At 40.5% G+C, this 12,449-nt stretch overlaps 1 protein-coding gene across 1 annotated transcript in view; it reads right to left on the reverse strand.

Moving 5' to 3' along the window:
* Positions 1-12,160, reverse strand: part of LOC311236989 (integrator complex subunit 5-like) — a gene marked incomplete at both ends in the record, with an annotated part of 42,559 nt that extends 30,399 nt beyond the window's left edge. Inside the window, 2 exons of the mRNA XM_084324798.1 lie at positions 10,271-10,501; positions 12,008-12,160. Of these exons, the coding sequence (XP_084180924.1) occupies positions 10,271-10,501; positions 12,008-12,160 (384 nt within the window). The remainder of the gene's footprint in view (positions 1-10,270; positions 10,502-12,007) is intronic.
* Between the last annotated feature and the right edge of the window lie 289 nt (positions 12,161-12,449).

The raw sequence follows: 12,449 nt of genomic DNA on the forward strand, positions 1-12,449 counted from the left end.
GTGCTGGTGGTGGAATTTAACAAATACATGGAACGGCTGGGGTGCTTCGAGGAGAGGATTGGGAAGCACTGGAGTAGACGACAGAGTACAGCAACTTGCAATGGGCCTGGTCTACAAGATACACTACACGACCAAGGTACCCATGTACATGTCAAAATACTTCCCAAAGGTCAGTGAATACCACGATCACAACACCAGAGGGAGCTCCACAAATCATGTTAAACCCAGATTCGGCTCAAATAAGGGACTAAACACGTTTCGCAATTATGCCACATCAATGTGGAACGCCCTACCCAAAGCTGTAAAGGAATGTGGATCACTACCCACTTTCAAAACCTCTCTCAAGGGACACCTACGGGAGACTGCAATTCAAAACTGGTCCCTGTAAATATCCTAACCCAACCCCCTCCAATGTACAGTAATTTACCTAGTATGGTTTTGTCAATAGTCCAATGTACAATTTTGTTTGTTTGTACAGTGTCTCCTCCCCCCCCCTCAATGTACAGTTTTGCTTGTTTATACAGTGTGTCTCCCCCCCCCCCCAACCACCTCCAATGTAAATTACCCAGTATGGTTGTCAATATCCCAATGTACCCAACCCCCCCCCCACCCAACCTCCTCCAATGTACAGTTTCTACGTCAAATGTATATACTCCCTTTTTTTGACTCCTTCTGTATCACAAACAGTACTGTATTTGCAAATCTGGTATGTCATAAATGTATAGATGTAGCAGTACTGACTATCTGTATGTCATGTATGTCATATATGTCCTGATGAATTGAAAATGGGGGACCCTGATGTAAACAAGACGAAAGTCTTTCTCTGGTCTGCATGCCCTTAACAATTGTGTGTATTGAGCTGTACTGTATTGTACCCATTCTGCAATCTGTTAATAAAGTTTTCAATCAATCAATCAAACATTGAACTACTGCTACAAAAGTAACAGTCACTTCGCTTTTGCCCCTTTTATGCATACAATGCCTATGTTTTGGCTAGTGTTGCTCTTCTAGAAAAAGTATCCTTTCAGGGTTGCCTATTGAAATACTGTACACCTCCAGTACAGAAACATTGTTTATGAGTTTGCGTGTCAGGTAGACCATTGATTGACAGTCGATTCTGCCAATTACGTCACACCGCTTTCACCCACCTCTGCTGTTGATAACGCTAGCCAAGTTGGCACACACACATACACACACACACAGTGGGCCAGTGACTTTTGTGTAGGGGTGTAACGATGCATCGCAATGCATCGATCCTAAGGGGAAAATTCAACTGCATCGATTTCAAAATGTTAGAATCGATTATAATCGCAATTTTAATGTGTACACACAGTGTTGCTATTCTCATGTCCGTTACAGTCAACACAACGACATACGCTACTGCATCAACGTTATGATTAACAAAGCAAGGCATTCGTTTTGTTGCATTAACGTTATATTACTATCGATAAATCTAGGTGTTCTAAAATCTATTGCTATTGGTAAGACTAGAATAAGTTAACTTAAAGGGGACATGCATTGCTATTCCTAGCACTATTTGGGCAACTTTACACAATTCCTGTGAGTCTATTGAAGACATCTGTAAGGTTTTTTTCAAAAAAAGATGCATTGTTTTATATTTCTAATCAAGTACTCAAAACCATCATTTTTCAGCCTCAGGATTTCAGGCTGTTATGGCCTGGCTCCGCCCATAAGCACTTTGAGTGACAGTCAGCCCACAAAGTCTGCGACTGGTAGACAGAGAGAGAGAGAGGGGGGGTGGGAGAGAGAGAGAGTGAGAGAGGGAGGATTCACTGTATCATTCTGCTCTCCGCGGGGCGGGGGGGGGGGACCTGCGCGTGGAGTGTTTGCACAGTGGTCTCCCTCCCTCTCTCTTCCTTTATTCTTTCTTTCACTCTCTCCCTCTGTATCAAGCTGCGGTTACACCTTTCGTTTCAAGATGGCGGCGCATGCACCAGCAAGGATTCTCTGTGAATTTGTTTGTTTAAACTAACAAAAATAACTGAGCAAAAGTGCTAGAAAACTACTGAAACAGAGAAGATAAGAAGGCAAAATAACAATAATGGCGGCCAAACAAAGGAAACTCGAGGATGACATGGAGGAGATTAAGATGTCTCTACACTCCCTGTCTGAGGAAATCAAAAAGGTGTCCAAGCAGGAACTATTTACAGAGTTAATGAGCGAAATGAAACAACTGAAAAACCTCTTAAAAGAAAAATACGAGAAAATCGACTGTCTGGAAAAAAGAATCGATGAGTTGGAACAGTACACTAGAATGGACGACGTGATCATAAGTGGACTGGAGACCACTCATCGAACATATGCAGGTGTGACGACCGGAGAGAGCAGAGGTGCCGACGCCCCGCAAGGGGAAATCGACACGTTGGAACAACAAATCATAACATTCTTTAAAAGCAAGAAAATGGATCTCAAGAGCGAAAGCATATCAGCATGCTACACATTCCCCAGAAAGGACCACCAGCATTCTAAGCCGGCCATCGTGATCCGCTTCGTGTCCCGAAAGGACAAGACGGCATTACTGAGAGAGTGGCGGAATCTGGAGGGGACAGGTGTGTACCTTAACGAGCATCTCACCAGGAGGAACGCGGACATTGCAAGGCAGGCTCGCATCCTCCGAAAAGAGAAAAAGATCCAATCGACATGGACGAGGAATTGTAAAATCATGATCCGGCTAAACGGGAAGACACGTGAAGAAGCCAGGGTTGTCACAATTCGAGAGGTGAAGGATCTGGAGCCATTCAGATGACTAAACCCATCATGACGGAAGAACAAGGACATGACCGAGTGGGACTGCACACCGATAGAGATGAGTACCAATCGCTCTCAAAAGCTGAATACACAGAACACAAATTACATGATTTTGAATATGATGTTGACCCAGAAAATCATCTATGTAATGCAATCAATCCAATCTGGGAATACTACACAGAGGAACAATTTAACAACAATGCAGCTGTGTTTGTCGACGGTGACTTGAAATGCAAAGCAGTTGAATATATATATATATTCCATGAAATATGACAGAATCAACAGACGAATATTTATGTGACGATAAAATACAAGACTTTGAATATGATATCGACCCAGAAAGACATGTGTTTAATTCCATTGAAGCCAATTGTAATTATTATACTGAGGAACAATTTAGTGAATGTATAGTATTAGATAACACATTTTCGTTAATACATTTCAACTGTAGAAGCCTCTACAAAAACTTTGATAAGATGAATGACTATTTGAATACTCTTAAAGGCAAGTTTAAGCTGATAGCCTTATCGGAGACATGGTTGGATGATGAAAGGGGTGTTGATTTCCACATTGACGGGTATGAACTATATCATATAAACAGAACAAGTAAGAAAGCAGGAGGTGTGGCACTTTTTGTGGATGGAGATTTTAAATGTAAACCAGTTGGATATATGACAATGGCTATTGATGACATAATGGAATGTTTAACGGTGGAAATCGAAATGGAAAAAATAAGCAATATAATTGTTACTTGTATATACAGGAGACCTGGGTCAAAGATAGAAACATTTACAGATACATTGGATGATTTGTTGAGTAGGGTAAACGGAAATAAGACATTTATTATTTGTGGAGATTATAATATTGACCTACTAAAGGTTTCTAAGCACAAGGCTTCAGCAGATTTTCTTGAATTATTGTATGGAAGAGGGTTATATCCACTGATCAGCAAGCCAAGTAGAATAACAGAAACCTCTGCTACATTAATAGATAATATTTTTATTAATAGCTTTAAGGATAACATCATAAGTGGATTAGTCATAAATGATATAAGTGACCACTAACCTGTTTTTGTTACTTTTGATTGTCAATTGAAGAGAACAAAGGAGGAGAATGGGTACAGATATAAAAGGTTAAGAAGGGATGATGCTGTAAACATGTTCAGGAATGATCTTTTGAATGAGGAATGGAAGGGGGTCTATGTAGAAGACGTCAATGCTGCTTACAATACTTTTTTGGATATCTATCGGACACTTTACGATAGGCACTGCCAAATGGTTCAACATAAACAAAGAAGTAATGACAATAGAAAACCATGGATAACAAAGGGGTTAGAGAATGCATGTAAAAAGAAAAACAAACTGTATAGAGATTTTATCAAATGTAGAAAAAAGGCTGCTGAAACTAAATACAAAGTGTATAAGAATAAGTTAGTATTCATTATGAGACGGGCCAAGAAAGATTATTACAATAGATTGTTAGGCGAAAATAAAAAAAATATAAAGTTTCTGAACCTACTGGACAGTTTTGGACTAATGCAACATGTTCACGAGGCCACCCACCAACATGGCAACACTCTGGACCTACTAATAACAACAGGGCTAAACATTGAGAATGTATCAGTAAAACAAATTCCAATTTCTGACCATTATTGTGTGTTGAATGAATGAATGAATGAATGAATGAATGAATGAATGAATGAAAACTTTATTAACAGATTGCAGAATGGGTACAGTGCAGTACAGCTCAATACATACAATTGTTAAGGGGATGCAGACCAGAGAAAGACTTTCGTCTTGTTTACATCAGGGTCCCCCATTTTCAATTCATCGTATATCGTATATATGTTCTATGGTACAAGCCTAATATTACATAAGACCAGAAGCGAATTCCTAGTTCACAGAAGGCTTCTGGACGCTAGAGCTGAAGCAAAATTCTCTAGTATGATGAAATCATATGACCAATGCAGTGAATCCTCCTTAAATCAGAAAGTGCAAAACTTCCACAGCACCTTATCAACAGTGTTAGATACTGTTGCCCCTCTGAAGGTTAAAAAGGTAAAAACTGATAGAATCTCTCCATGGTTAAATAAAACCAATGTTAAAGATAACAAGAGAAAATGTAGGATAGCCAAGCGAAAATGGAGGAAATTCAAACTCACAGCTCACTTTAATTTATACAAAGACGCCATGGGCGCATACAATAAGGCAATACAACTTGCGAGAAAGGAATATTTTTCCAAAATGATCTCAGAAAATATGGGTAACTCCAGGGTACTTTTTTCCACCATTGACCGGCTGATTAACATACCACTCTTAACTGATCACTGTGACTTTATTGCTTTTATCGTTATATATGCCTATATTTGTGTACAGCACTTTGAGCTACATGACATGTATGAAAGGTGCTTTATAAATACTTACTTACTTACTTACTTACACATGGGACATTCTAAATAAGGTAATGGGAAATAAATCAGCGTCCATAAAAATGCCTAGCCATTTCATTAGTAATAGTAAGACTATAAAAAACATGAATGAGGTGGTTAATGAATTTAACTCTTTTTTTGTGAATGTGGGGCCAAATTTGGCAGATGCCATTCAAAAACACGATGAACCATTACAGGAAGGATGGAGAGGAGATAGTAAAGTACTGCAGTCTATGTTTTTAGGAAATGTCAGTGAAGCAGAAATCATGTCCATTGTATTAAAGTCAAAGAATAAGACATCCATTGACAGTGATGGGATAGATATGATTATAGTGAAGAAGACAATTGATTGTATAATAAAACCTCTCTGTTATATTTGTAATCTTTCTTTTCAGACAGGTATTTTTCCAGACAGGATGAAGGTAGCAAAAGTGATCCCACTTTACAAAGTAGGAGATAAGCACAGCTTCACTAACTATAGACCAGTGTCATTGCTCTCACAGTTCTCGAAAGTGCTTGAAAAACTGTTTTCGCATAAGTTAGATGGTTTTGTGGAAAAGAACAAACTGCTGAGCGAAAGCCAGTATGGCTTTAGGCAAAACAGATCAACAGCGACTGCCTTAATGAATATTATTGAAGAAATAACAACAGCAACAGATAAAAGGAAATTAACAATAGGGGTGTTTATTGATTTAAAAAAGGCATTTGATACCTTAGATCATACTATTCTAATTTCTAAATTACGTTCATATGGTGTGAGAGGAATGGTTCTTGAATGGTTGAGTAGCTATCTCCACAATAGGCAACAATATGTGCAGTTGGCAGATGTCAAATCTGAGCTCATGAAGATTGAATGTGGGGTACCGCAAGGTTCGGTTTTGGGGCCCAAACTCTTTCTTTTATATATTAATGATATTTGTGATGTTTCAAAACTATTACAGTTTGTCTTGTTTGCTGATGATACAATTTTTTTTTGTTCTGGAAATAATTTAAAGGAACTAGCTGAATATATTGTGTATGAAATGACAAAGCTAAAGAAATGGTTTGATGTAAATAAGCTATCACTGAATCTGAAAAAAACTAAATTTATGATTTTTGGCAATCGAAAACTAGATGAAAATATAGTACTGACCATAGATGGAGCTGATATAGAGAGAGTTAATGAATTTCGTTTTCTTGGTGTGATTATGGATGATAAATTAACATGGAAATCGCACATAGCACACGTTAAAAAAAAGATGTCCAAGAGTATTTTTGTTATGAATAAAGTAAAGGATGTGTTAGAGTATGAGGCAATGAGAACACTCTACTGCTCACTCATCTCACCTTATATCAGTTATTGTGTTGAAGTATGGGGGAATACTTATGGGACAAATATAAAACCATTATATATACTACAGAAGAGGGCTGTACGAATCACACATAAAGTGAGTTATCGAGAACACACAAATATATTATTTATTAAATCTAGAATAATTAAACTTGAAGACATGGTTAAGTTTCAAACAATGTTAATTATGTTTAGGGCAAGAAATAATACACTGCCAGAAAAACTACAAAATCTTTTTCATTTAGAAAGTGAGTTTAGTAGGAGAAAATACAATTTTAAACATCAGTTTGCACGTACCACACTTAAACAGATGTGTCCTTCAGTTATTGGTGTAAAGTTATGGAATTCTCTCCATAGCGAGCTTAAGGGATGTAACAGTGTTTATCAATTCAAAAAAATTTATAAAAAAAAAATATTTAGTCAGTATGAAAATCAAAATGTGATCTGAATAGTGAGATATTTTTTTTTCTCTTCTCTTTCTTTTCTTCTTTATTCTTTATCATTATTATTATTATTTAAATTTTTCTTGTTTAACTGTGGATTGTGTTTCTTTTATAATGGTATAAATTATTATTTGTGTAAATAAGGTTATACGCCGACCATTAAGAAAATACATGTTAGTTTAGGAATAAGGGGCAGATAATTATAAGATTTATTCTTCTTCCTGCTCCTTTTGTCCATGGAATGGCTATTTATGATTTTTTAATGAAGAAACTATGATTGTATTATTCCATGTGGCAAATAAAAACTCTGAACTGAACTGAATTGTCATATACGTTTCGCCGCGACGTCGCAGCCTAGTCACACTTTCGTTTTTGTCACCTGAGCACACTGATGTAGTACACTGCCAAAGCAGTAGGTGGCAGTAGGTGGCAAACATGAAGGCAATTTCAACCAATCAGAACTTGAATGTGCCTGCAAAGCAAATGTCAACAAGGCGGCCACCATCTTTTGCCTAGTTACCCAATGCAGCAATTATTTTTCAGCAAAGCCTAATAAAAGTGCAATAAACAAAACGGATACATTCACTGTGTGTTCTGCCTGTCATTTGTTGATGAAACAAAACTAACATCAACACAAGTGACCACCAAGAGCGGATAGTTTAGTCTAAAAAAAGATCGGTAGCATTGTTAGCTGCATGCTAACGTCAATGGAGTATGCCATTATAACAGTATAGCATTGTGGCTAGAAGCTAACGTTAGCTCACGCTACTTAGCCAGCACCAAACTGACGATATCGCGAGCTATCAGTAGTTAGATAACATTAGAGACAACGCTGTGTGTATTAAACAAAGGTGAATAGATGACTGGGCCATTTTGTTTAATGCTTGTTAAGTTGAAAGAGGAGCTCTGAGCTAACAGGGTCTGAATCCTGATAGCTCACGTTAGCCAGCTGCTCATGCAATCGGTAATGCTAGCAGAATGAATGGATGTAAACTTTATTTAACATATTGCATATGGGTACAATACAATACGGCTCAATACAAACAATTGTTAAGGGAATGCAGACTGTTGTAGCTTGGACTGGGGTACTTATAACAATAACTTGACAACACATGGTAGCTGAAGCTATTTGGGACACGGAGCTAACACACACCCAAACACACACACACCCACACACACACACACTGTTGTCACCGGAAGGGCACGCAGATGGTATCTACTGCGCATGGGCGTTTTCGCAACAACGGCTCCGTGCAGACTACACGGCTGTTGTCGGCGCGTTTTTTAGGGGTTCTCCAAAACGCAAACACAATTTAGCGTTTCAGCCGTATCCACAAAAAAACGCCAAAAAACGCATTTCTGTGTAATAGGGACATGAAACGTATTCAAAAACGTATAAAAACGAGCCACAAAAACACTAGTCTAACCCCTGCCTCATTCTGCTCTCCACGGGGCGGGGGGGGGGGACCTGCACGCGGAGTGTTTGCACAGTGGTCGCTCTCTCTCTCTCCCTCTCTCTCTCCCTCAGAGTGCATGCAGAGGTGTCGGGTTTCACTCTGCCTCCGCAGTATGAGGAAGTGGTTTCCACTCGCTGTGTAGAGGTAGATTGTGGGCGGGCATTAGCTCAAACCACAGAGCCAAATCGCATCACTGTCCGCTACCCAGCACCCGGGTGACGTCACGACATGGCTCAAATCAGGATGACCTAATTAAATCTAGCAGGAAATGGTCTGAGCTGAATCAGAGCAATCCGCCAACATGGTATTTAGACACAAAAACACATTGATACTAACTCCTATTACTATAATACAATGCTAGAGACTGAAAAATGACATTTATAATGCATGTCACCTTTAATGTTACTGTCTCGGAAAAGTCTCGCTTAGGGCAATGGCGGACTTTCCGGCAGTAAAAAAAGCAAATGAGCTTCCGATTGGTCATTTCCTTTATTTCCCTTGAAACCAGTCACGTCACTCTACTGTGATTGGACCGTTGGCTTGAGTGCAATGTGGGACTTGTAGTTTTTGAACGATTAGCAGCGGAGAGAAAAAAGCACGACTGAGGTTGTAATCTTCACTCGCACACTGTGCGAGTAATTGATTTTTCCGGTTCGCACACACATATTATTAGGGGCAAATGCGAGTAATATGGTCGCACTGTAGAGCCCTGAATATGAAAAATGTTATTGTGATTAGGGATGTCCCGATCCGATCACGTGATCGGGATCGGCGTCGATCACGTGCTTTTCAGAGCATCGGGGATCGGGAAAAAATAATAATAAAAATCGGCAGTCAAAAAAAGAAAAATTTTATTCAACAAACATGACCATGTCCACGTCTTAAACTCATACGGAGGCCTTAGTTTTGGTTTTAAATTACATATAATATATCATCATTAATGTATTTATTGTCACACAGAGCAGAATAATTGTCCACAACAAACACATTCCCCTTTAATTTACACCGCTGCAACAAACACATCCCTTTAATTTAGACTGGCTACACGCTCCACATCACAACAACACTCAAGGAAGCATGCCACGAGCTAACGCTAACGCTAACACTAACGCTAACGCTACTCTCTGCTATGTTGTGGAGACTCAGGGAAGCATGCCACGAGCTAACGCTAACGCTACTCTCTGCTATGTTGTGGAGACTCAGTGAAGCATGCCGCGAGCTAACACTAACACTAACGCTAACGCTACTCTCTGCTATGTTGTGGAGACTCAGTGAAGCATGCCGCGAGCTAACACGGTTAATATCCACTGACTTGAGCAGCTAGACTTAATGTCAGAGGTTTGGAACTAAGCATTTTAAAATAGAAAGTCAAGCCAGTTGCAATGTTTGCAAGGAGGACAGGCTGGAGGCGAAGTTTTCAGACTAACTTTTCACCTGGAGGATAACGTGACTGAGGATTATCGTCGGCGTTTCAGACCAGAATTGACCATTACGTAAGTCGAACACTGAATGTATACTAATGTGCAAACATATATTGAAACTTTTATTTCTCATATGAAGCAGAAGCACATTTCTCAGGGTGAATGTAATAACAAAAGCCTCCGAGCTCGCGCCCCGGACTATAGGCAACAGAGGGGCTTGTCTCGCTCCGCCAGTTTCTGACAAAAATGCGTCAAAATGTATTACTAATGTGAAAGATCGGATCGGAAACGATCGGATCGATAGATATTTAAAATCACATGATCGGGATCGGATCGGAAGCAAAAAAAGGCGATCGGGACATCCCTAATTGTGATATACATCGTGATAATTTTTTTTGGCCATATGGCCCAGCCCGTCCCACCTGGATGATGTTCTCCAGGTTGGAGACCGCGGCGCTGGCGTCCCCCTCCATCTCCAGGTGGTGCAGGAAGGCGTTGACGTGCTCGTCGTAGACGCCGGCCAGGTGCTCCAGCACAGCGGTGCGGTAGACCGGCACGGAGCGCAGGAGGCGCACGGCACAGCGGGCATGCTCCCGCACGCTGAGCTTACGGCCCTGGGCGTCCACGCCACTGTTGAACGACTTGATGTCGTCCTGGGCGCTGGAGAGAGGGAGGGAGGGGGGGGGAGAGAGGGAGGAGAGAGAGAGAGAGAGAGAGAGAGAGAGAGAGAGAGAGAGAGAGAGAGAGAGAGAGAGAGAGAGAGAGAGAGAGAGAGAGAGAGAGAGAGAGAGAGAGAGAGAGAGAGGAGAGGGAGAGGGAGAGGGAGAGGGAGAGGGAGAGGGAGAGAGAGGGGGGGAGAGAAAGAGAGAGAGAGGGGGGGAGTGAGAGAAAGAGAGAGAGAGGGGGGGAGTGAGAGAGAGAGAGGTTGGCAAAATGGAGAAGGTAGAATCGGTAGAGATGAGGAAGAGGGTCGAGTGTGTGTGTGCCCACGCAACAGAATATCAAGCAGAAAATGTAAATAAAGTTCTAATCGACCACAGGAAAAAAGGCACATAGGCTAATGTATGTTATAAATAGGGATGTCCGATATTATCGGCCGATATTGGCATTAAAATGTAATATCGGAAGATATCGGTATCGGTTTTCAATTTTTTTTTTAAACTTTTTTTTTTTTTTTTTTTTACATTTATTTAACCTTTATTTAGCCAGGCAAGCAAGTAAGAACAAATTATTATTTTTATTTATTGTCAAAAGTATGGATAATGTTGTGTTAATTCCACGACAAGAGATATGTAATGTTAGGGGGCGGCTAGGTGGTGTAGTGGGCAAGGCACTCGCCACCAGTGTGGAGACGCTAGGATTCGCGTGTTCGAATCCAGCTCTCCACATTGTTTTCAGTTTAGCTGGTCGTCCGCAGTAATACACATTGGCCGTATTACGGGGAGGGAAAACTGAAGGGTGGGGATCGAACGTTGTGAACAAGCGACTCCTACAAGTCGGTTGGTGCGCCTGCGCAGTAGAATCAGGAAGTGTCGGGGGCAGCGTGAGCCTCCCACGCGTTACTCCTCGACACTGAGAGATCGAGCTGCGCAGGTGAAAAGATGCGACTGCTGTTACCTCAAGTACCGGAGGGGACTTGTGCTATGTATGACTTAGTCCACATTGCAGCCGGCTTGTGGGAGGCAAGAAACAGCGTTCGTGACAGGGGAGGGTTGAATTGGATGATACGAAATTGGGATGGGAGAAAAATATAGAAAAAAATGGGAGAAAAAAAGTGGATCAAAAAGAGATATGTAATGTTAATTACCTGGAATTATTCTGTTTTTTGGGGGGCGGGAAACCCTGCATATATCGGTATCGGTTGATATCGGTATCGGAGATTAAGAGTTGGACAATATCGGTATATCGGATATCGGTAAAAAAGCCAATATTGAACACCCCTAGTTATAAATATAATATATTTACGTTTTGTAGTGGCAAAACTCCAAAACAAACACTACGATCACAAGTCGAACCGATCACAGCTCTCACCACTAGACTGAGACACAGGGTTCTTACACCTTTTCCAAAGCAAAATTCAAGCACTTTTCAAGAATTTTCAAGGTGCATTTTCAAGCTTTTCCAGCATCTTATGCGGCTGTGGTAAATTAAATATTTACGTTGGTAAGGGCTGAGGTAGAGGTGTTGGAGGTGGAGGAGATGGTGGTGGTGATGTTGGTGGTGATGTTGGAGGTGAAGGTGGACGCCTGCAGGCTGTTGGGAGGCTGCTGAGCGGAGGCATCAGAGGCATCCTGGAGAAAGACCGACGTCATTAGACAATTTCCAATATTCCACCTCCTGTATTTACAAGATATCATATCTCTCTCATATATATATACATATATTGTATGTATATTGTATGCATGTATTTGTATTGTATTGCATGTACTTTTATGTATTATAAAATACCATTGTAAGTGGATGCGTACAATTGCTATAACAAGTCTCTTAGGTTAAGGTTAAAGTTGATGCCTGTGGCCTTGATCATTGCATCACACGTCATCCAATACAATTTTCCAGGAAAACTGTTTCAATTTCCATGTAAGTGTTCACTTTTTCTCA

The sequence above is a fragment of the Notolepis coatsorum genome (assembly GCF_963971535.1).
Source record: "Notolepis coatsorum genome assembly, chromosome: 11".
Classification (NCBI taxonomy): domain Eukaryota; kingdom Metazoa; phylum Chordata; class Actinopteri; order Aulopiformes; family Paralepididae; genus Notolepis; species Notolepis coatsorum.